Source organism: Phoenix dactylifera, unplaced genomic scaffold, assembly GCF_009389715.1.
Source record: "Phoenix dactylifera cultivar Barhee BC4 unplaced genomic scaffold, palm_55x_up_171113_PBpolish2nd_filt_p 002297F, whole genome shotgun sequence".
In the NCBI taxonomy this organism is placed as follows: Eukaryota; Viridiplantae; Streptophyta; class Magnoliopsida; order Arecales; family Arecaceae; genus Phoenix; species Phoenix dactylifera.
Window position 1 is genome coordinate 12,452 of NW_024069543.1, and position 25,776 is coordinate 38,227.

General features: G+C 39.3%; 1 protein-coding gene and 1 long non-coding RNA gene across 2 annotated transcripts; both read left to right on the plus strand.

Moving 5' to 3' along the window:
- The first annotated feature begins 2,120 nt into the window (after nt 1–2,120).
- LOC120109501 (secretory carrier-associated membrane protein 4-like) lies at nt 2,121–8,443 on the plus strand. The gene is made up of 6 exons (XM_039123249.1): nt 2,121–2,540; nt 2,962–3,072; nt 3,158–3,220; nt 3,348–3,381; nt 3,499–3,621; nt 8,358–8,443. Exons 1-6 carry the CDS (start codon nt 2,487–2,489, stop codon nt 8,441–8,443), a joined length of 471 nt encoding a protein of 156 aa, XP_038979177.1. The 5' UTR covers nt 2,121–2,486.
- Nucleotides 8,444–8,527: 84 nt separating this feature from the next.
- LOC120109500 lies at nt 8,528–9,914 on the plus strand. Its single transcript, XR_005510364.1, has 3 exons — nt 8,528–8,639; nt 9,714–9,759; nt 9,850–9,914. It is a non-coding gene; the product is annotated as an uncharacterized LOC120109500 (long non-coding RNA).
- The last annotated feature ends 15,862 nt before the right edge of the window (nt 9,915–25,776 follow it).

A 25,776-nucleotide genomic window follows, 5' to 3' on the forward strand; every position in this document is an offset into this window, starting at 1 on the left:
GGACTCTGAGATTCGAGTCGACTCCCGCATTGCACGAGTCGACTCCGAGACTCCGCGACCATCAACAGACAGAAAACCAAGTTACTGCCTCTGAGATTCGAGTCGACTCCCAGACAGCTCGAGTCGACTCCAAGACAGCTTCACATCAAAAAGGCAGAAGACCAAGTTTCGCAAACTGAGAGCCGAGTCGACTCCAAGGAAGTTCGAGTCGACTCCAAGACTAGACGAGCCAAAAGACAGAGGATCGGAAGTTCGGGCTCTGAGATTCGAGTCGACTCCCAGGACAGTCGAGTCGACTCGAGTGGATCAAATTCAAAATTGGATCCACGGACTTCAGTGGATGAGCCGACTCCGAAAATGCCAAGTCAGCTCCAGATGTTGGCGAGTCGACTCCGGGTTAAGTCGAGTCGACTCCCAGTCGAGGCAAGCACATTAATTCAAATTTGGAACAGTGGCCGAGTCGTCTCCGGTAAAACACGAGCCGACTCCTGCAACAGGCGAGCCGACTCCTGATCGCGCGAGTCGACTCCGATCCCAACGGTAACATTGTCAGGAAATGCAGACTGTGTCCAACGGCTCTTTTTCTTGTCTCTAACGGCTATATTCTTGTTTCCACGCCATCTAAAGCTATAAAAACAAGAAGAGAGCTAGGGAAAAACTTATGGAAGTGGGAGAGATCATCTAGGAAAGAGATCTCAAAGAGATTACAAAGGAAATCTCCCATAAGCACAAAAGGGCCATCCAAAACGAAATAGAGAGAAGAAGAGCATCCAAGTGAATCCGAAAGCTTCCTCTCCATCCGTGTGCTGCCTCGGGGATCCTCTACTTCATGCCAAATCAGAGGAGGATCAAGTAAAGAAGAAGCCGAGCTCCTCCATCTTCAAAACTCGTTTGAGGGCTTCTCTTTACTCTATTTGTTTATATTGTCATATCTGCTTGTTTAAGAAGCTTTGATTTGTTTTTATTCTTTGTTTTAATATCTTGTAACTTGATTCAATCAAGGGATTGAATCAAGGGGTTTAGGTTTGTTGGTGAGCCGAGGGTAAAACCAACGTGTAAGGGTTTGATTGTGAGCCCGGAAAAACAATCGGGGTTGGTTCTAGTCGGTGAGCCTGGGAAAACCGACCGAGTTCGTTGTGCGCTCGTAAAACAACAAGTTGGGTTGTGAGCTTGTAAAACAACCGGCTGTAATCGGTAGGATTATAGTAAAATTCCCAAGAGGTCTTGGGGAGTGGATGTAGGTGCTGGGGTGCACCGAACCACTATATGTCCTTTGTGTTTGTAATGCCTCTAGTTATTGTCTAACTAACACACTTACTTACTTAGATAAATTGCTTGCTTAATTCTTATCCGCACATCCTTTAGTTGCAAGCATATTTAATCAAGTCGAAGTCTATACATCAAATCCTTGCTAAGTTTAACGTGCATCTATACAACTTAGCATAGTTAATCAAAAATTTTAGAAGTAGCATAAAAGTTTTAAAAGACCCAATTCACCCCCCCTCTTGGGTTGTATCTACTGGGCAACATCCTTTAACACCATTATGATGACATTGTGGGTAGTAGTAATGGCCATGATAATAATGGCAGACCCGTGACATATAAAAGTCGTATATAAATAGGATATTGGAGCTCACACATAAGTCATAACATACATAGATATACATAAAAAAAAGAAGAAGAAAGAAACAAAGTTTGTTTGCAGATTAGTTTCTACAATGTTCCTTATTTTCATGTTAGTCGCTGTTTTTTCTATATTTGCATTTTTATTCTTAAAATCTTGTAATTTATTGCTTATACATCCCTCAAGTTAACTTGATGTAACGGAATATTTTATTTATATTTTCCTAATGATGTTAGTTTGATGTCTTCTAGATAGTTTTGTTCTCTATTCTTATACTTAATCGGCCTCTTATCTCATGCCCCTCCACTATTAGTCCCATAGCAGCCAAGTTGTGATCAAGAAGAAAGTGAAATAGGGAAGAAGGGAAAATATATAAGAAGAGGCTAAGTCGCAAGCCCTGTCAGCTGTCTAAGTCCTTTTGTTCAATAAAAACTAGCGGAAGGATCAATTTATACAAATTAAAAAAAAAATTACAAAAGTTTTTATATAAAAATATGAAAGGATAGGAATTGACCTGCAAAACACCAAATATTTCATGAACTATCTACGAGAACAAGGCAGATGAGGCTGTTTATATTTCAAATGGCGAGTTTGCCCTTATCAAACCCCATCACCCGATCCCGCCACCTCCGAACTCCGCATTCCGACTTACTCCCGCCGAGCGGACAATTGGTTAACGGGCAGTGGCATTTCGGTGATTATTGCAAATGCCAATGTCAGAAAATTGGGCCCTGCAACCGAACTCAAAAGTAGCCGCGCCTCATCCTCCTCGTGCCCGAAGAACAGGAAAGAGAGAGAGAAAAGAGGCGAGCGAATCCCCTCTCCGCCCACTACCTCCTTGTTTGATCGATTCGTATCGGCTATGAATCGGGATCCCAATCCCTTGGACGACAAGGAGGACGTGAATCCCTTCGCGGTAACCGTACGACCTCTCTGTCTCTCTGGGCCTCTCTTTCTCCCCCCGTTCTCTTCTCTTTTTCTCGCGCGTTTTTCTCATCCTCTGCATACAACGCCGGAATCCTTGAATTTCCGGCTAAAATTATGAATTGGATAGCTGGAATCGGTAATGCGTACTCTGGGATCTTGATCTTTTTGGGGTCATGCTTTCTTGGAAACCCACAAGGAAACCTAGCGAATGTGTAAGGATTCCGGGTATTTATAGTTATTTTTTGGAAAGAAAAAAAAAAAAAATGTTTGGTATTGAAATGAGTCAGACAGAGGAAACAATAGTTTGGATCTTGGGTTGAATCTTAGTTTTTTGCCTTTTTTTTAGGTTTTTTCATTGGTTTTTGAGTTGATGGGTGATAACGATCATGCTAGTAGTCTTTTGTTTACAGACTGCTGCTGGGACTGATTCAAGATCGCGCCTTCCAGCATTGCCATCGCAGCCTCTGGGTTTTGGTAATAAATATGATGCCACTGTCAATGTGCCGTTGGACGCGACCAATGTGCGTGGTGCCATTTAGAATATTATTGTGTTAAGGGGTGAGGAGATTGATTTGATTGTGAGATATCGTTTGCGGGTGCGTGCAGGATATGAAGAAGAGGGAAAGGGAGCTAGCAGCTTGGGAAGAGGAGTTGAAGAAGAGGGAAAAGGTAGGTGGTAACTAAACTGGTTGCTTTAGTCATATACATCTCATTCTTCGCATATCATGCTATCCAAGCTACTTTGATGGATGGCCTTTCTATATTAAGGTAACATATCTCTAATTTGTTATTACAGGGCATACAACGAAGGGAAGATGCGATGACTAGAGGTATCATGAGAAGTTACTTTAATAGCAGATAACTGATTGTACCGTCAGTATAGGTCTGCTTGTTCATATGTAAAGTCTTTTGTTGGTTATAGTTGAGTATGACACCTTTTAATGCAGCTGGCATCATGATCGAAGAAAAAAACTGGCCCCGATTTTTTCCTATCATTCATCATGACATAGGCAAGGAAATACCAATCCAAGCACAAAGATTGCAATATCTCGCATTTGCAAGTTGGCTAGGTATGTAGCTTCCTTTTATAATATCTTGACTGAATGGGTCACCACATCCTTTTTGTATAAGAAGAGCTACTTATCATCTATTGGTTGTGGAGCTTTGCATCAATAAATTCATAGGTCCTGTCATATTTACTAAGAACAGGAAAGCAGCAAGGGGATGGTACTTTTACATTTTCATGGAAGATCAAGTCATCAACTTGTTGCTTGAAGAACTTCGGACTTGTGAAACAAACAAAAATAGATGTTGGGCTAGTCATGCATGGGGCTGTGGTCTGATTTATTGAAAGAAGTGGGTAGGTGAATATTGTCACAAGGATTTTATTTTTCTTTTTAAAAAGGAGCGAAGGTAGTTTCATTTACGAAATAAAATTCTTTATAATCTCATTGCTAAAGTTAGTTTTTAGACACCAGGCTTCTAGGAAAACTAAGATAAAATTCAACCGCATGGGCAAAAGAGAATGCAAATGAATTCAGATGGGTTTTAGGCATGTGTTTAAAACACTAACAATGTACATTTTTATTGGTTGTAATTTATATTCACTGTGTATTGGATCCTGATATGCCTTAGATGTGGCACAGTGCCTGTTGGATACTTCCTCTGAGCTTCCTTTTTTTTTTTCCTTTTCCTGGTTTAAAAGAGTACCTGATATGATGAGCTTTCACTTTATGTGTAAGATTACCTTCTACAGTTGTTTGGTTATGGTTCTAGTCCATTCACGCAGTTTCAATGCCGAACCCTGAAACCGATAATGCAAATATAGCCTCCTTCATTTTTTATTGTTGTTTGCACCCGAACCCTAGGAGAGATGGAGATAGAATGATGGAATTTATGATAAACAAAAACAAAGCTAATGTCCATTGAACTCATGCCAAAGACATTCTACTATGGTCATGCCAAAGGAAATTAATGCAAATATATTTGTTGAGATGTAGAATCCTCTATTGAATCATCACTGCACTTATTTCAACCCGACTGTGTATATCATAAAAATCTAAACTAAGTTACACTCAGTCATGGACATAAAGTTCAATATACATCATCTACATGGCTAAGTCAGATGGTATTGGGGCTTCATGAGCCCATTAAGTGCATGTTTCATAATTATGCTATATCGAAAGATTGGTTCCAAGTGCCAAGCTTCATCTTACTTAAAATAATGAAGTTTATCGGAAACCTGAGATTGATGCAATTAGATAGAAGTGTGAGCTAGCTTTAGCCAATGTTGATGTATAAGAGTCTCATTAGGACATGATTCAACTTATGAAAAACAATTGTCAGTCCATATAGAACATCTAACTAATGAAATGGCTACAGTTGAGTTTGGAGGAGCACAAAACAAACATAACCCATTCCTTTCTTGATAAACACAGGTTACCTTCTGTAAAGGGATGCACAATGGTCAGGTCTGGGCAAGGATATACTATATTTTCCATTGCATCTTTTGATAACCCAGGCTCATAATGTAACTTTTGGCCTGTGGCCTAGATATTTTGCATGCTGTTTGTAATGGAAAGATGAACTCAATGAGTTAACAGTTACTAATTTGTTATCAAATCTCTTGATTCTATAGAAAAATAATATGCCCAATCAAATCTGCTATATTTCATGTCTTTATTGGAGTAGACCTAGACTGATATCTAATATACAAATTCCAAAGTTTGAGATTATTAGTAAGGCTACAACTCGGGTTGAGTTCAACATGAACCTGATCAAGCCCATTTTTTGTTCAGGCCAACTTCTTATGCAACAAGGTTGATAAACCTAAGCAAACTTGACAGACTAAATTTAGCTTATGATGAGGTTAGGACAAGTATGGTCTGAGAAATCTCAAATGATCAGGTTGGGTTAGTAGATATTGTTAGGTCAAGTCCAGACCAGATGTTAAGGATACAATCTAGAGATAAAAAATCATTCCTTAACTTGTCATACATTAACTTTCTTAAAATATTTGAAAATAGAAGAAGGTAGTATTCTGATTTTATTTATGTATGTAGGCATATTTTTATATGATAACTTAAGAGTAATAGTAATCTGAGGAGTCCATATAGGACCTACACATATTTCAAGCAAAATGATCAATCTAACTACAACTTGATGTTCCTGGAAAATTAGAACTTTTGTGGCATGAAAACCAATAAAATATCGAATCAAAGTTGTTTTTTTTTTCAAGGTATCTTCATTGTCATTGGTGGCTTTGGTGAGTAGATATTCATGACACCAATCATCACCACCTACAAAGACCCTATTAGATAAGCTTTGCAAGTGCTCAGGATTCTGGCTGCTAGAACCTGCTCAACTTCTCACCAGGTTATCATGCTGTCAAAATGGCAAATTCCCAACAACTAACTTCTCGTACATAATGACTTTATTAAAATAGATCGAAATCCAACTTGCAAAGAGAAAAATTAAAGTTATCTAACTTCAATCCAGCGACACCCACATGCATAATAGAAATATTAGATCAAAAAGGTAAAAAAACATGCTTATCATTTAGAATAACTCAAATATCACAAAATTGAAATTAATAAGAGATGGAATAATGAAAATTATTATGAGTACAAGTCTTTGTGCTATATGTTCATTGAGTTGATACCTAACTTTAGTTAAAATGAATAGCAATGATGGGATTTACAAATATATGATAAAGGAGGGTTTAACTTGGTGGGTGGGAATTTGGAAAATACTGGGGCTTGTAGTTGAATTAGAAACTGGCTAGAGAGAGCGTGGAGGTCAGCAATCAGCCAAAAGGGAAATTTAGTTGCAATAAATTTTTAGGATTTGAAAAGAGTTAGAGGTGTGAATATTTAAGTAATTATATGACAAGCACCTGGAAATCAAATTATGGATCCTATAGATTTTCTTAGTTTTTCTTCCTTTTACTAACAGGAAAAGAATTTTTTCTCTCTCTTGGCTTAGTTTTATAGTAAGATGTGTAGTCATGAATATCACCTAGAATACTTAAATTTTAGGATAATTAAGGGTGACTCAAGGAGTATGTTGTACAATTAAGAAGGTTGATTCTACTGAAATCATTGACATAGTGAAATTTATTATGTTTACAAGTTTTTTTTGCTACATATTCTTCAAGTTGATATGTATCTTTAAATAAAATGGATAGCATTGAGGGGATCTAAATTAATACACTAAAGGAGGGTTTGGCTAATTGTGTGATTTGGGAAATATAGTATATATTTTTCATTTTTAAGATGGTCATGTACGAAATGAGCTCCACAACAAGGGGTATATAGGGCTTGTAGTTTGAAGAAGAAACTTGATGCAATGGAGATTTAACAATAAAAATTTTCTGCATAACTCTAGGATTCTTGCATGGCATTATTTGTGATGTAAGATGCTAGAGTTTAGATTGTTATTTTGTTTGGAAATTATTGCCCAAGATTCGTTGAATTAGTACGAGAGGTCATACCGGCTAGTGACCGGTTCAATATGGTACAGGTCTGCACCGTTCCGAGGCATATCAAAACAAATAGAACCAGAGAGGGAGAGGAGGTAAAGAGGGGTGCGGAGAGAGAGAGAGAGATGGAGCTCGAATTTGGCAAGAGAGAAAGGGATGGAGGGAGAGGGAGGGCGAGGAAGGAGGAGAGAGAGGCTCGGATCCTGCAGGAGAGAGAGGGAGAGAGAGGCTTGGATCCGGCAGGAGAGAGAGGGAGAGAGAGGCTTAGATCTAGCAATAGAGAGAGAGAGAGAGGAAAAGAGAGATTTATCTGGCTGAGGATCTTGTCATAGTCGTTGTCGTACAACGTTGTCATCGAACTAGCCAGAGATGAAGGGCTTCGTGCTTAGAGTTTCGAAACAGTGGAGGGGCAAATGAAGCAGAGCAAAGTAGAGTGGAGGGGTGACTTTATATTCCAAACCAACTGGTTGAACCGTGCCAGTAGCCGTTCGGTATGGTTCAGCAATCCTTGGTATAGCCAGAGAGTTGGATGTATGGTTATGCTGAGGTTCGGAGTCACTCTTCTTGAAGTGCAAGATAAGCAAGAATGCATAGATATTATCATGCATATTAGCTGAAATAGCCCAGCAATATGGATAGCATTAGCATAAAGTAAGCTCATATTCCTAGTGTATTAGCTCTTTTTGTGCTGCATTAGTTTGGAGTACAATTTCATTAGATGCTACTCCTGAAATAGTGCTGAAAGTAGCGAAGATGACTTACCATTTAAAAAATGACAACTTTTCGGGTAACAAGAGTTTGATTTTTTTTTTCTTATACTGCCATGCGATCAAGCTAAGCTAGCCACATTGAGGAGTGTTGGTCTCCTTTTCCTCTAATGACTCTAATGCACTTTTTTCAAAGTAAGTATGGTAGTTGTTGATCTAGAAGGGATATCTCTTTGTTCTTTCATGCCATTGCAGCAAATGACATATCGGTATCTTGCATGGAGGACTTTATGATATTGTCAAATCCTTTAAAGTTTTTTTCATTTATCAGATAGTACTGTGAGATATCATATCTTGTTGTTATTTTATCAGAGTATTGTTTAATCCAAAATTAATTTTGGAGAATAATTTTACAGTCCTAACTCTTATATTGCTTGTACAAAACCAATATATAATAATATGAATTTAAGGCCGGAGTATGGCGATATATAAGCAGGTGGACTATGGTGGAATATTGTTGTATGCTATTTGGTTATGCAATCTATATACTGTAGTAAGAAGAGTTGTTATTGGATAAACAAATTATTTAGTAATGTCTTGTTGGCATTTTTCCTTGCAGGAATAGTTTTTTGTCTTTTATGGAATGTTATTGCTGTGATTGTTTGTTCGATTAAAGGGGAGGTAAAGTTCTTATTAGCTGTGTAGCATAATGCCTGCTACCTGTTTGGTTAGGCTTGATTCTTATACAATGTTTTTTTTTATTAGACAAATAGAGCTATAGTGGTTTGTTAATTTTTAAATCCACAGGTGTTAAGATTTTTTTCCTCGCAACCATCTATGCTATGCTTGGTTGTCCCCTATCATATGTGCTTTGGTACAGGCCTTTGTATAATGCGATGAGGTAGGTTGTCTATACTCAGCAGTGAACAGCCCAACTTTCTCAACCTTCCTTTTTGTTACTCGAATAAGCAATTTCATGTTTTTGTTACAAAATTTATGAAGTTATTGCCTGGGTTATCATTTACTCAAGGAGTTATTGGTTACTTGTGTACAAACATTGTTATGCTGGACATATCAAATTTATGTGATAATTGACAAAAACATAATCCTTTTTAAATTTAAATTTTGACAAGCATATGTAGACCACAGGATGTTTGAACATGCACTGGAATTTGCCTAAGCGAAACATTATCTTCAAACTCTTTTGGCTCACTGGCTTTTTTGAACTGAAATGGGGAAATTTTAGTTATATACCTATAAAGCTGCAACATATTCAAAATTTGGTCTATCTTCTTTAGAAACAAATAGTTTTGGAAACATAAAACACCTAGTTTTTGTCAGCAATTTGCAAAACCATACCTAAGTTATTTTATGGTATTAATTCAAATTCACTGGTTTCTTGAATGATAGCCATTTTTCTAGCACTTTATACTGTTAGCTCTCAAGTTTCGTTGTTTATTTTATGACTCATGAATCTACGCAGATTAGCATTTTTATTGTTGTTACATGGCAGCACTGACGTACCAGTTTAGATTATCCAGGGTAACCATCAACAAAAACCTTCTATGATAAGAAATTCAAAAAGCCCTAATATCTGTATATTTTTTCTTTATCTCTTGTTATCTTTTACCTAGTTCTACCTGAATTTGGTTCCCATTTTAAGAAGGCAGAGTTTCGGAGTGTCATATCCCGTGTCTTCCTAGAAATTTATGCTACAACAGAAGAGGAAGACTGGAATTGTCGCATATCAGCTGCAATAAGAGAGATTATGCCGTTGTTCAGTTTTGGTCACTTTTGTTATAACCCTGTGAAAATCAAACTTCACATAATTTGAAACTAAAATTCTGCAAACTTAGTTGGGATCAGTTCTGACTTTTGTATACCTTATTTTTTGATTTACCATGCATGTGCTTCTGCATAAGTCAGCAAGCATTTATTGGATCTTTTGTTTTTAATTCTTGTTCCCGTTATGCAGAACTGACAGCGCAGTGAAGTTTGGTTGGTTTTTCCTTTGCTACCTGGTGATTTCCTTGATCAATCATCTGGGATCTATATTTCTTTTTGACTATTGATTGACTTCTTTTTTGTGTTATCACAATGCCATTGTGCAGATACACACTGGTTTTTGTACCCTAGCTGCTATTGCTCCTCCAATTGTATTCCATGGAAAGTCATTGACGTAAGCATTTCGCATGTGGCTGCAAATTATGTTGTTACTTCTGCTTGTTATCAAGTTGCCTGATTGGATAGCATACAGTACGAAAGAAGATAAGCATGGTAGTCTTGTATGGATATGTTAAAGCTGAACTTCTATTTGGCCTCGTTGCTTTTATTTCATTTATTTATTGGCCTATTCTTGTTAATTTATTTGTCTCCAAGTTCTGAATCAGATAAGCTTTCAATTTGTTTCTCATCTTTAGGGACTGAAATGTTATAGTCTACTACATTTTGTCAGTCAAATTGTGCAGTTTGCTTAAACAGTTGGTAATTGGTATTCTGTTAGCCTACTTCTGTTCTATGCATTGCTTTTTACAATTATGTATGGTGGCATCCATTGTTCTGCATCACATTGTCTCTATTTTATATCCAAAATGCAGACAATCTGAAAATTCCTACTCCAACAACCAATTGTCGTCATCACCTTAGGAAAGTCAGTATTACATGCATATATGCTTGGATGCTTGCATGCATATTTACATGCATGCAAGTTCATGTATGTATGCATGTTCATATACTAGCATAAGTTACATGCAAATGCGCATGCAACAGGGGATGTGCATGTTGGGAATATACTGTCCCAGAAAATTTTAAATCTATAATATTCTACTTCAACAAATAATAGGCAGAAATAGGCTTACAGAAAATAAATAGAGAAAGTGGAAAAATGGAACCCGAGATGCTGAGGCGTGGTATGTTGGTCACTTTTCTTGAAGTAGATTTCGCCGCCTTACAGTGCACTAGGCTTGGATGGCGTTCTACTCCTGAGATACAACAGCCTCTCGCACTGTTCCTTCTGCATCAATGATTTGCACGGATCAAAGAAGCTTTCGAACCCAGAATCAGTATGCAGCAAGCCCGTTGATTGAAAGAAAAACAGCAAATAGGGAGAATAGAAGTTCTCTGTTTTCAATTTTTTTTTATTTATATCCTGTCTAATCCGAAGAGGTCTATTTATAGACTTCTTCGGGACAGACGCGACCCAAAAACGATCCAACGGTCGAAACCGGTAAGAAAGTTTGAAAAAACACTGGGAGTATGGCCAGCGGATGCGAGGTTGGTTGCGAAGAGGTGCTAACGAGGAAGCGACGTGGCTCCTCGTGCTATGGGTGCGAGGCACGGCCCACACACCTCTTGGCTCATCGTACCCGTTGTCCGACCTCGGCTCCTCTGGGCTCATCACACCTGTGGTCCGACCTCGGCCTCGGCTCTTCGCGCTTCAGTTGAGGTGGGTCGGACGAGCACAGGCACACAGAACCTCGGACGAGCAGGGGCAGGGCCCAGCGAGCACAAGCACATGCGCAAAGAACCTTCGCTCGGACAAGCACAGGCACAGCTCGGCTGCAGAGAACCTCGGCTCGGACAAGCACATGTCCAGCTCGGCTGCAGCACCCAAACAACACACAACCACCAAGCCAAACTCCCTTATTAACATATATGTATAATATATATATTTTAAGTATGAAAACTTTTAATCATTATTTAATAAAAATCTAACATTCCCCCACCTGATTAAAATGTTTTCAAAACTTTATAAAATAAAAATAGTCAAACCGGGCTTGTTTATGTCACGACTTCAATAAAGGTAGCTTGCGGCTTTGAACCTTTACCTAGTGAAAGTATATTTTCATCTGAAAGGTATAGTGGTAGCTAAAAAGCTTTGAACCAAATCCTTTGGTTCAGATTTCTATATACTTCACCCATGACAAATGCAAATACTGGGTTCATTATAGGTGGTGCTTTTTCTGGCCTTATGCACCAATATCTCAGTTTCATGAGTGCTCTAGGGGTTAAACCCTTATCCCCATAGACTGCGGCCACACAGTCACACTCACATAGGTGAGTCCTCCAAGGGTGCTCGCAGCACGGCACCTTGCCATAGACTCGGACTCATTCAGAGTTTTAAACTCTTCCGTATACCTCTGCTGTATTTAGCACTCACATCACAGGGAGAGACCAAATGACATAAAGTCATTTTATTATAGTGCTAACTAATCATTAAACAACTTGTTTTTCCCGTTGAACCTTTCGTCTTGGGATCTCCAGTCAGAATAGGTTGGGTTGCCATTGTCAATGATTCCTTATGGGTTTCATCCCATCCCCTTTGATGTTTCTATGACTTTGCTTCTAGCCAGTCCTTTAGTTAAAGGATCTGCTAGGTTATCTTTAGATCCAACAAATTCCAAAGTTATGATACCATTTTTAATTAGGTATCTAATAGTCTTATGTCTCACACTAATGTGTCTTCTGTTTCTCTTGTTATACTCAGTATTTCTACAAGTATTAATTGCAGCTTCATTATCACATAACAAAGAGATAGCAGGTATAGGCTTTTCCATAATAGGTATTTCAGACATAAGATTCTTAAACCATTCTGCTTCTTGACTTGCAGAATCTAAGGCTACAATCTCAGCCTCCATAGTGGATCTTGTGATCACAGTTTGTTTGGATGATCTCCAAGCAACAGCTGCACCACCCAACATGAATATGTATCCACTAGTTCCTTTTCGATTCACTGAATCAGTGATCCAACTAGCATCACTGTATCCTTCAAGTACAGTGGGAAATCTTGAGTAATGTAAACCATAATACATGTACCTCTCAAGTATCTAAGTACTCTATCCAGTGCTTCCCAGTGACTAAGACTAGGGCAACTATTAAACCTACTAAGCTTTCCTATAGCATAAGAAATGTCAGGTCTACTTGTATTTGCAACATACATCAGTGTCCCAATAATTTGAGCATATTTCTCTTGGGCCACTGGATCACCTTTATTGCACTTCAAGTTCAAACCATGCTCATAAGGTTACTCACTGGTTTACAGTTGTACTTATCAAACTTCTTCAATATTTTCTCAATATATTGTGATTGATCAAAAATTATACCATCAGGTATTCTGGTAATCCTGTTACCAAGAATTACTCTGCCTGACCTAAATCTTTCATATCAAAATTATTAGACAAGAAAGTTTTGATATCAGTCACCATATTCATATCAGTACCAAATTAAAATATCATCAACATATAACACAAGATAATACATGAATCATTTCTAACTTTGAATATAAGCACTTATCTGATTCATTTGCTTTAAAGCCATAAGAAACAATTATTTTATCAAATTTCCTATGCCATTGCTTAGGAGCTTGTTTTAAACCATAGAGGGATTTGACTAACCTACAAACTTTTCTTTCCTGTCCTGGCCACATATCCCTCTGGCTGATCCATATAGATTCTTCCTCTAAATCACCATGAAGGAAGGCAGTCTTGACATCCATTTGATGAATTATCAAATTATGGATTGAAGCCAGTGCAATTAAAGTACGAATTGTGGTTATCCTAGTTACAGGAGAATATGTATCAAAGTAGTCAATACCCTCTTTCTGAGAAAGCCCTTAGCAACTAATCTTGCTTTATATTTTTCAATAGAACCATCAGGTCTTAATTTCTTCTTAAATATCCATTTACAACCTATAGCCTTACTACCAGGTGGTAAGTCAGTTAAAAACCATGTTTTATAGTCATAAGTGAATTCATTTCATATTAATAGCTTCCTTCCAAAACATAGAATCTAATGAGTTCATAGCATCTTTATAAGTTTTAGGATCATCTTCAACCATAAAGATATAGAAATCAGATCCAAAATCTTTCTTTTCCTAATTCTTTTCCTTTACCAAGTTCATTAATATCATTAAGTTCATTTTCATTTTCATTATTAGGAATAATTAGAGAATTAGATGGCGAACTACAAGATGCATCATTAGATCTATCTATTACATGCTTTTCTATTTATCCTTAAATGAAAAATGTCTTCAAAGAAAGAAGCATCTTTAGATTCAATTATAGTATTCTTATCTATGCCATTAATATCAGAATTAATGACTAAGAACCTATAAGTAACACTATTAAGAGAATAACCAAGAAACACAGCATCAAAAGTATTAGGTCCTAATTTTTTTTTCTTGATTAAAGGAATATTAACCTTAGCCAAACAACCCCAAACTTTTACAAAATTTAGGTTAGGTTTTCTTCCTTTCCAAAGTTCATAAGGAGATTTATTAGAACCTTTAAATAGAACCCTATTAAGCAGGAAACATGCAGTAAGCATTGCTTCCCCCCACCAAACCTCAGGTAAACCTGAGTTGGCAAGCAAAGATCTTACCATATCTTGCAGAGTCCTATTTTTCCTTTCAGCCACTCCATTAGACTGAGGTGAATAGGGAGGTGTAACTTCATGTAGAATTCCATTAACTCTACAGAATTCATTCAAGTCATTAGAGGTGTATTCTCCTCCTCTATCTGACCTGAGAATCTTTATTCTCTTGTCAAGTTGATTTTCTACTAAAGATTTGTAAGTCTTGAACATCTCAAATGCTTCATCTTTAGATTTCATTAAATAAACTTGACAATACTTAGAATAATCATCTATGAAGGTAATGAAATACCTTCTACCCCCTTTAGTCAAAGTTCCATTTAGATCACATACATCTGAATGTATTAATTCTAATAAAGTTGAATTTCATTTACTATTTTAAATGGTTTTCTAGGTTGTTAGATTGAACACAAATTTGGCACCTTTCCTTTCATTTAATGAAACATTAGGTAATAAACCAGAGCTAATCATTCTTTTAATAGTATTATTATTCACATGTCCTAATCTAGCATGCCAAAGAGATGAAGAACATATTGAAAGCACAATTTTATTATTGTTATCAGAAGGAAAATCCAAAGATACATTATTTATTACATACAAGCCATCACACTCATAGCCTTTGCCTACAAATGTTCCATTCTTTGTTATAATCACTTTCTTAGATTGAAATAACAAAGAATAACCACTCTATTTAGAAGAGATCCACTGATCAGATTCCTCCTTCCATCGGGCACATGGTACACATTAAATAGTGTAAGCACATTTCCAGACGTAAGCCTTAGAATACTTTTCCAGTTCCAAGCACTCGTGCCGAGGTGGAGTTCCCCATAGTTACTGTTAGGCCACTCCGGACCTGATAAGTAGTAAAAAGGGTATGATCAGTACACATATGAACATTCGCACCTGTATCCACTAACCAATCGGTAGAGCAAATTGCCAAATTTAATTCTGGACTTAAAGTTACATACCGATCATCCAGTACTAGTAGGACCATACTGGATAGCACCATGTTGGTTGTGGATTTGCAGGTTGAGAAGGCGCATGTCATAGTTCTGATACTTCTTTTCTTCATCCGGCATACTCGAGCCATATGACCGAGTTTCCCACAATTGTAGCAAATCGGCTTCCGATCATTCTTATTGATATGTGTTTTGGCTTCATAAGTTTTCTTTTGTTTCTAGGTCCACCCTTTTCAAATTTGGAGTTCTTGAACTTATGGGTCTTATTCTGGCCTTCTACGAAAGTTCACCTTGGTTAGAAGCTCAGGATTCATGAGTTGCTCATTATCTTTCTCAAGTGTTGTTCTTGATCCTAATGGCAGACAATAGAGTTTTCATTGTCATATCCTCGGTTTTATGTTTCAGGGATAACCCAAAGTCTTTCCAAGAAGGTGGGAGCTTGTCAATGGTACAAGCAACTTGAAGGCTCTCAGTTATTACCCATTCCCCTTAAGCCTAATTCATGATAAATCACTGTTAACTCATGGGCTTGGTTCAACTACGGGCTTGGTGTCAACCATCTTATAAGACAGGAATTGACTAGCAGCATACTTGTCCATTCCGGCATCTTGGATACCATATTTCTTATTAAGATCATCCCAAATCTCCTTGGAGGTTTTAAAAGTGCAGTAGACATCAAAAAGGGGATCAGTAAGATAGGACAGAATCCTTCCCCTACACAGGTAGTCTTTCTTTTTAAATTTCTCCCAAATTACAAGTTCTAGCTGGTTCATTCTCTTCCTCATTTGGAGAGAGTCAAAGATTATGGAAAAATCCAAGTGTGGTTAAGAAGATTTCCATCTTCTGTCTCCAACGCTTAAAGTTATTTCCATTAAATTTTTCAGGAGGAACCGGGTCACTTGCATTGGCCATTGGGGTAACTCTAAGTACTAGCTATTATATGTATGGAAGAAAATCTACTTCAAGAATGATGGGAATATACTGTCCCAAGAAAATTTTAAATCTATAATATCTACTTCAACAAATAATAGGCAGAAATAGGCTTACAGAAAATAAATAAGAAAGTGGAAAAATGGAACCCGAGATGCTGAGGCGTGGTATGTTGGTCACTTTCCTTGAAGTAGATTTCGCCGCCTTACAGTGCACTAGGCTTGGATGGCGTTCTACTCCTGAGATACAACAGCCTCTCGCACTGTTCCTTCTGCCTCAATGATTTGCACGGATCAAAGAAGCTTTCGAACCCAGAATCAGTATGCAGCAAGCCCGTTGATTGAAAGAAAAACAGCAAATAGGGAGAATAGAAGTTCTCTGTTTTCAATTTTTATTTATATCCTGTCTAATCCGAAGAGGTCTATTTATAGACTTCTTCGGGACAGACGCGACCCAAAAACGATCCAACGGTCGAAACCGGTAAGAAAGTTTGAAAAAACACTGGGAGTATGGCCAGCGGATGCGAGGTTGGTTGCGAAGAGGTGCTAACGAGGAAGCGACGTGGCTCCTCGTGCTATGGGTGCGAGGCACGGCCCACGCACCTCTTGGCTCATCGTACCCGTTGTCCGACCTCGGCTCCTCTGGGCTCATCACACCTGTGGTCCGACCTCGGCCTCGGCTCTTCGCGCTTCAGTTGAGGTGGGTCGGACGAGCACAGGCACACAGAACCTCGGACGAGCAGGGGCAGGGCCCAGCGAGCACAAGCACATGCGCAAAGAACCTTCGCTCGGACAAGCACAGGCACAGCTCGGCTGCAGAGAACCTCGGCTCGGACAAGCACATGTCCAGCTCGCTGCAGAGAACCTCGGCTCGGACAAGCACAGGCCCAACGAGCACAAGAGAACCGAGCTCGGCTGGACAAGGAGGGAACATCCCAACGAGCACAAGAAAACCAAGCTTCTATACGTAATAGAATAAAAAGGAGGGAATGGAAATCGAACCTGTTATCTCATCCCACCCAAACAACACACCAACCACCAAGCCAAACTCCCTTATTAACAATATATGTATAATATATATATTTTAAGTATGAAAACTTTTAATCATTATTTAATAAAAATCTAACAGTGCAATCATAAGTTATAATGATCATAGCTTAATTACGAAAATTCATTAAAATTATATATCATTTGAGACATTCATGTTCAAATTGCTATTTTGAGAAAAAAAATTGGACTGAAATCTAATCAAACTCATCAGGGAAATGAATTACATCTCTGAGAGAAGCTTCACAACATACATCCAGCTTGAACTTAACACCCAACAACATCGATGGATGCAATACAAAGACCTAAACACTACCGATCTGCCTTAAGATAGCATTTACAATAATTTTGCAAGACAGTGTTGATCCTCCTATGTCTCTTTTCATTACACTTTTCCTCCCAACTACTGATAAGAAATTTCACATCAGAGACCACATTCTCCGCCTGTTCAAATTTCTTACTGAAGATCCTATTATTTCTTTTGACCCAAGTGCACCAAGGGATAACCACAACAAAAACATACCATTTAACATTCCACTTTGATGATACGTTGTCCATCCTGCATGACGTCTGTCACGCCCCGAGCCTGGAGCGCGGCAGTCACCCCGCCGCACGGGCGTGCAAGGCAGCTGATTAGACCAATGCTATCACAGGTGCCTAAATTTTGCTTAAGGATTATATTATATACACATATATATACGGAACAATCTTACAGAGTTTCCAAAATTTGCATATATCAACATAATTTAAATATTTTAGTTAAACTAACCAAAATTCTAATTTTAGCAAAAACTTCCAAAATCAATCGCACTCCCCAATCCCGTGCGATCAAGCTTCTGGATCTGAAAAATAAATAAAATAGGATAATGAGCTACACTAGCCCAGTAAGCAACATAATACCCCAGAGTAGGGTCAAAGCGTATCAGATAATTAATCAAAACACAAAATAATGACTGAAAAATTAAATCACAGATAAGCATGGTTTTTTTTCTTCAAAACTTATAATCATTTTCACAAAAACTCTGATACGGAAATCCCAGCATATGTAGGCTACGGCCATGAAACCCAGTGGCATGGGTCGCACAAAGTGCCAAACACCACTACTATTACACACCGGTGGTACGGTGTTCAAACACCACTATTTATTAACACCGATGGTACGGTGTCCAAACACCACTATTCTAATCACCGCAGATACTAGTGTCGAAACCGGTCTCTCACAGATACAAGTCGACAGGGGCCAACGAATAATCTCCATTGGGGCAATAGATCATAGCCATGCTGAGAATATATATATATATATGTATACAAAATAGATTTTTTTATCATTTGCCCAGTCACATTTTTCAGATTTCATAACATATAACAGAAATTTCAAATGATATTTAATTCAAGATTTACTAGGTACAAAATATATCTCAAGATTTAATCACTAATAATTATTTTATCAAATACTTTGAAAAATACACTTTGAAGTATTAATTATTTTACCTTTTCTTGCGTAAATCCCACTTTAAACAAACAGATAAAATAATTATTTATCTCAAGATCAAGTGCACTTGTTTAGATATAATTATTATTTTTTTGTTAATTTCAGGGTGAAGCAAAATTTAAAATACTATTGGACACGGCCCAATAGGATCCACACGACTGAACTGAGCCCAAGTTGGGCCCCATAATGGGTACGACGCAGATAGGATCCAACAAGGCTGAAGTGGGCCCAAGTTGGGCCACAAAGAGGTACAGCCCAAATTGGGCCCACAAAGGGGTACGGGCCCAAATTGGGCCCAACATGGTTGAACTGGGCCCCAGTTGGGCCCGCAATGAACAAAGCCCAAGATTGACCCAGTTCGGTCCACAATGGGCCTTCTTTCTTTTCTTTCTTTTCTTTCTTTTCTTTTCTTCTTCTCCTCGTTCACTTTCCTTTTTCTTTTCTTCTTCTTTTCTTTCCTTTTTCTTTTTCTTTTTTCTCTTTCCTTTCTCTCTTCTTCTTCTTTTTCTTTTCTCTTTTTTTTTCCTTCTTTTCTTCTTCCCGAAGCTTCCCTGACCTGTTCCCCTTCTCTTTTTTTCCTTCTTTTCTTCTTCCCGAAGCATCCTCTTTCCCTTCTTTTTCTTCTCCCCGTAGCTCTCTCCCTCTCTTTTCCTCTCCTCCTCCTCCTGTCTTCTTCCTTTCCTTTCTTCTTCTCTTCTCCTCTAACCTTCCACTCTTCTCTGTGAGCACAGAAGGAGGCTTCTCCTCTAACCTTCCCACTCTTCTCCCGTGAGCACAGAAGAAAGAAGATCCCAAGCTGGAGCTTGGGAGGACCCCACGACAGAGAGAGAGAGAGAGAGAGAGAGCTCGGGAGGAGAACTCACGGGTGGAGAGGGAGCTCAGGGAAAAATGACTCGAGGCCGGCGGCGCCGGCGACGTCGAAGCCCGGCCTCCTCTTTTCCGTGAACACAAGGGAGCGGTCCCTTGCTGGAGTGCTCGGGAGGCTCAGGCCAAGACCGGCAGCACCCGTGGCGGCTGGCCCTTCCCGCGGAGGAGACGCACGGGTGAGCCCTCGCTTCCCTCTTCCCCTCTTTCTTTCTTTCTTTCTTTCTTTCTTTCTTTCTCTGTTATTCTGAGAAAACCGGGAGGGAAGAAGGCTGGGAAGAGAAAAACTAAGATGGTCGGAAGCTTACCTAACTTCGGGGAGGAGTCACGATCACTTTCTCCAGCGACGCTGATGTCCGTTCAGGGAGCCGGTATCTGAGGAAGGAGGAGACAGTGAGGGAGGAACAGTGACGTAGGATCAAGAAATAGAAGGGTGGGTTCTGGAGAGTTCGACGACTGAACACCGTACATCCATTTCTTCCCCCCTCGAGGCAACGGATAGTGGCTCCAGATGGGCTGCCGACTTTTGGTCCAGGTCGGCCCATCTGGCGGCCCAATACTCACATTCTCCCTCTTTTTAAAAAATTTCGTCTTCGAAATTTACATACCTTAGCTTTCAAAAAGGTCTGGATATTTTTTTTCAAATCTTTATACATCTTAGTATCCCGAATGTACTGTATATCCGGGTATTATGAGCTTCTGCTCATAATTTCCTCTTCAAATTAGAGTCATTTGAAATACATAATTCAGTTTCTAAATCTCAATATCCGTCCTCAAGAAGTCTGAACTCTAACTGAGAACCTGGCCAATGTCACTTCTAATCTTTTGCAATTTAGGGTCATCCCACTTGAGTAATCCTAATCTTCTCTATCAAGGTAGGTTGAACACATAGATTGCCAAATGTGCATCAAGATCATGCCAACGTACTTTGATTTCTGCTCTCCTCAAATTTTTCAAGATTTCCTTCTGAGAGGTGAGTAGAGCAGTAATACTACGAGAAGCTTTTCCGCTCAGTGCATTTAGCACAACATTAGCTTTTTCCGAAGGTGAGTAGAGCAGCAATACTACCAGAAGCTTTCTGCTCAGTGCATCTACCACAAATTAATTTTTTCCGGAGATGAGTAGGAGCAACAATACTGCAGAAGTTTTTCTGCTCAATGTATCTACCACAACATTAGCTTTTTCCGAAGGTGAGTTGGGCAGCAATACTACCAGAAGCTTTTCTGATCAGTGCATCTGCCACAACATTAGCCTTTCCCGGAGAGTAGTGTATACACATGTCATAATTTTTTTTATCAATTCCAACCATCTTCTCTGTCTCATTTTGAGTTCCTTCTGGGGTAAGAGGTATTTTAGACTTTTATGATCAATGTACACCTTACAAGATTTCATCAATCTGGGGCCGAAGATATTTGTTCTTTATTGTTACCTAATTTTATCTTCTGATATCAATACATAACCTCAAACTACCATCTTTTTCTTTACAAACAATACTGGAGCTCCCCAAGGGGACACACTGGGTCAAATAAAGCCTTTATCAAGCAGATCTTGCAATTGCTCCTTTAATTCTTTCATTTCCGTTGGAGCCATTCTATAGAGGGTTTTGAAGATTGGTGTGGTATTGGGAATCAAATCAATTGCAAATTCAATCTCTCTCTGGTGGCAAGCCAGGGAGATCTTTTGGAAAAACATCAGGGTATTCATTTACTACTAGGATATCCTCCAATTTGGTCTCCTTTCAGGTATCCATTACACAGGCTAAATAAGCCTTATACTCCTTTCTTAATGCCTTCATAGCTTTCAGGGCAGAAATTAAATGTAATGATGAATCACATTACACGGGTGCATTGCTTTGAAAGAAAAATCCTGGTTCTTCAGGTATCTAGAATATCACTCTTTTACTGTAGCAGTCAATATGAGTGTGGTACTGAGACATCCAGCCCATTCCCAAAATGATGTCAAAGTCTTACATGTCAAGTTGTATAAGATTTGTCACTAGCTCTCCTACCCCTATTTGAATTATGCAATGGTTCTTTTAGTTTCTCAGGTATGTAGTGTAATTATCTAGAAAAACTAACTGAAACAAAGGAATGCGTAGAGCCAAAATCGAACAAGATAGAGGCATCAACCAAGTTGACTGGTAATGTACCTGTCACCATCCGGTCATTGGCACTGGCATCTGGTGGGTCAGTGCAAAACTCGAGCATTGCTTCTTGGCCTCTGGTCATTCAGATACAGGAGGTCTGGGCTCATGCCTCTCTTGTTCGGGCAATCACGTGCCAGGTGTTCAATCCGCCCACAACTATAACATGCCCCGCTCTCCTCAGATAGGGGCCACTATGGGATCTACAGAGTAAGTGCGGGCCTTAGACTTCTTCTGAATCGGAGTGCCCTGAATCCCCTGGCCCGCCACTCTGATTTCTAGTGGTCTAGACCTCATCAGGTCAGGCCCTTTCTCTATCGGACTTTTCAATTCAGCCTCCACTTTCAAAGCTTTGTCCAAAATATCCCTGTAACTGGGGGGCAGAATCGACCCAGCTCATTGAACAAAGGCTTAGATATGGACAGAGCGATAAAAAACTCATTCTGCTTTATTTACCTGACTGAGTTCGAAAAGTACTGAGTATAAAATACCTCTTAAAATCTCTCCAGGCATTCCGTTGACCTCATATGCTGTCTCCATAGCGGACCACAAATGCTCAGCATTTCCCCTTAGCATAGAGATAGCTAGTTTGATTTTTTACCTTCTCGGGAATTGGAGTAACTGATACATCTCCATTTTCCAGATCCAGGTCTCAGCTGTCATGGGATCGGATCCATATCAAACATCGGTGGATTAGCTACGAAACCTCTCGTAATAGGAATCCATCGGCTATACAGGTTGGGCAGCCAACTGCATCTGTTGCTGTCGCTGAAGCAGTTGTGCCATTACTGGTACACTCCTGCTAGGTCTGCTGGGTTGCTACGGAGTGTGGAGTGGTTTGTGAAATTGATTGGCTGTCCAGGGTTTGGGGAAGGTACCCTTATTTCTTTCATCCTCCATATTATTTTACGGCTACCTAGCAGTCAGAATTTAATATGAGATTTAACATAACTTATTTCTTCAATTAATATATTTATAACAAATATTATAAAATATTTTCTTCAATTAATATATTTATAACAAAAAGCAAATAATATTATCCTTTGTCTAATCCACCCATCTCTCAACCTTTCCAACGAATCCTAGGAATCTATACCTAGGCTCTGATACCACCAAATCTGTCACGCCTCGAGCCCGGAGCGCTGCATGACGCCGCATGCCCGCGCAGCGCAAGCACCAGAACATATCAATGCTATCATAGGTGCCTAAAATTGCTTAAGCATTATATATATACACATATATATACGGAACAATCTTGCAGAGTTTCCAAAATTTGCATATATCAACATAATTCAAATATTTTAGTTAAACTAACTAAAATTCTAATTTTAGCAAAACTTCCAAAATTTATCGCACTCCTAATCCGTGCGATCAAGCTTCTGGATCTGAAAACAAATAAAATAGGATAATGAGCTACACTAGCCCAGTAAGCAATATAATACCCCAGAGTAGGATCAAAGCATATCAGATAATTAATCAAAAACACAAAATAATGACTGAAAATTAAATCACAGATAAGCACTTTTTTTTTTCTTTTCAAACTTATCATCATTTTCACAAAAACTATGATACGGAAATCCCAGCATATGTAGGCTACGGCCACGAAACCCAGTGGCATGGGTCGCACAAAGTGCTAAACACCACTACTATTATACACCCGGTGGTACGGTGTCCAAACACCACTATTATTAAACACCGGTGCTACGGTGTCCAAACACCACTATTCTAATCACAGGTGGTACGGTGTCGAAACAGTCTCTCACAGATACAAGTCGACAGGGCCAAAGAATAATCCCCATTGGCGGGGCCAGATCATAGCCATGCTGAGAATACATACATATATACAAAATAGATTTTTCATCATTTGCCTAGTCACATTTTTCAGATTTCATAATATATAACATAAATTTCAAATGATATTTAATATGCATGACCCATTTTACTAGGTACAAAATATATCTCAAGAATCAATCACTAATAATTATTTTATCAAATACTTTAAAAAATATACTTTGAAGTATTAAATTACTTATCTTTTTTTGCATAAATCCCACTTTAAACAAACAGATCAAGTGCACCTGTTTGGATATAATAATTTTTTTTTGTTAATTTCAGGGTGAAGCAAAATCTAAAATACTATTGGACACAGTCCAATAGGACCCCACACGACTGAACTGAGCCCAAGTTGGGCCCATAATGGGTACGGCCCAGATAGGATCCAACAAGGCAAAAGTGGGCCCAAGTTGGGCCCACAAAGGGGTACAGCCCAAATTGGGCCCAACATGGTTGAACTGGGCCCAAGTTGGGCCCGCAATGAACAAAGCCCAAGCTTGACCCAGTTCGGCCCACGATGGGCCTTCTTTCTTTCCTTTTCTTTTCTTTTTCTTCTCTTTCTATTTGCTTTTTCCTTTTCTTCTTCTTTTCTTTTTTCTTTTCATTTTCTTTCCTTTCTCTTTTCTTTTCCTTTTTCTTTTCTCTTTCTTCCTTCTCCTGTTTCTTCCCGAAGCTTCCCTGGCCTGTTCCCCTCTCTTCTTTTTTTTTTCCCATCTTTTCTTCTTCCCGAAGCATCCTCTTTCCCTTCTTTTTCTTCTCCCCGTAGCTCTCTTCCTCTTTTCCTCTCCTCCTCCTGTCTTCTTCCTTTCCTTTTCTTCTTCTCTTCTCCTCTAACCTTCCCACTCTTCTCCGTGAGCACAGAAGGAGGCTTCTCCTCTAACCTTCCCACTCTTCTTCGTGAGCACAGAAGAAAGAAGATCCCAAGCTGGAGCTTGGGAGGACCCCATGGCAGAGAGAGAGAGAGAGAGATCGGGAGGAGAACTCATGGTGGAGAGGGAGCTCGGGGAAAAATGACTCGAGGCCGGCAGCGCCGGCGACGTCCGAACTCCGGCCTCCTCCTCTTTTCTGTGAACACAAGGGAGCGGTCCCTTGCCGGAGTGCTCGGGAGGCTCAGGCTAAGACCGGCAGCACCCGCGGCGGCTGGCCCTTCCGCGGAGGAGACGCACAGGTGAGCCCCCGCTTCTCTCTTCTCTCTTTCTTTCTTTCTTTCTTTGTTATTCTGAGAAACCGGGAGGGAAGAAGGCTGGGAAGAGAAAAACTAAGATGGTCGGAAGCTTACCTAACTTCGGGGAGGAGTCACGATCAGTTTCTCTGGCGACGCTGACGTCCGTTCAGGGAGCCGGTCTTTGAAGGAGGAGAACAGTGAGGGAGGAACAGTGACGTAGGATCAAGAAATAGAAGGGTGGGTTCTGGAGAGTTCGACGACTGAACACCGTACATCCATTTCTTCCCCTCGAGGCAACGGATAGTGGCCTCCAGATAGGCTGCCGACTTCGGTCCAGGTCGGCCCATCGGTGGCCCAATTCTCACAACGTCCATAGTATGTAAAGGTCCCCGGGGAAAGAATTTAGCTTCAAGTTATCCAAGTGCTGCAAAATAGGCAATGAAAATTCACACTGTAAAAGGATATGATCTGTCTTCTCTTCTGCTCTTTTGCATAGGACACATTTGAAAGGTCCATGAAAATCCTCTTTTCATCAAGTTCTCTCCCAAAAGGATCTTCTTTTGAACCCCCAGCCAGGAGAACATTACCACTATGGATCGGAGAGGGAAAGATCACAACTTTTTGGCAAACAGAGTACAAATGCCACCAAGGTTTAGAGTCTCGTAAGAACTTTTGACAAAAAACTTTTCCAACTGAACTCCACTTCCAACTTTCAAATTGAACTTTTGAAAATAAAAATGTTATAATCATTAAATTGCATAAGGCCAGGCTACTCCATTATATTACAATTTGCAAGTATTATAAGACATAGTGTAACATAATTATGTAGTTATTATTATGGTTCTTGCTGAACTTGTTGTGTGGAGATATGTTACATCAAATGGTTGAGGTCTACTGCTTCTATATGAAAGCAGCAATCTTTTAGAAGTCAAAACTTTTCCTAGAAATATCAGATTTTGATGATCTTAAGCTTGTTGGGAAGGTCTTGTCCATATCTAGAACTGATATCTCATGCCATCAATAAAATTCCATGTTTTCTAGGTCAAATAAGTGACCAGAAGTTATAGCTGTAAGTTGATGGCAATTTTCTTCCAATTTTTGGAAGGGCATAACTCTTCAAGAAATGCATATTTCAATGATCTCCAACTCATTAGAAAGAACTATTTGAGATCTATAATCAATATTGAAGGTTTTTAGTGAAATTCCAATAGTTTTTAGGTCAAAACCTGGCTGAAAG

Bases quoted from the DNA above. Each gene is read 5' to 3' on its own strand.
- LOC120109501 (XM_039123249.1), top strand. From the start codon at position 2,487: ATGAATCGGGATCCCAATCCCTTGGACGACAAGGAGGACGTGAATCCC. The intron at 3,073-3,157 runs GTGCGTGGTGCC...GGGTGCGTGCAG, and splicing joins TGCCGTTGGACGCGACCAAT to GATATGAAGAAGAGGGAAAG. The intron at 3,382-3,498 runs GTATCATGAGAA...CTTTTAATGCAG, and splicing joins GGAAGATGCGATGACTAGAG to CTGGCATCATGATCGAAGAA.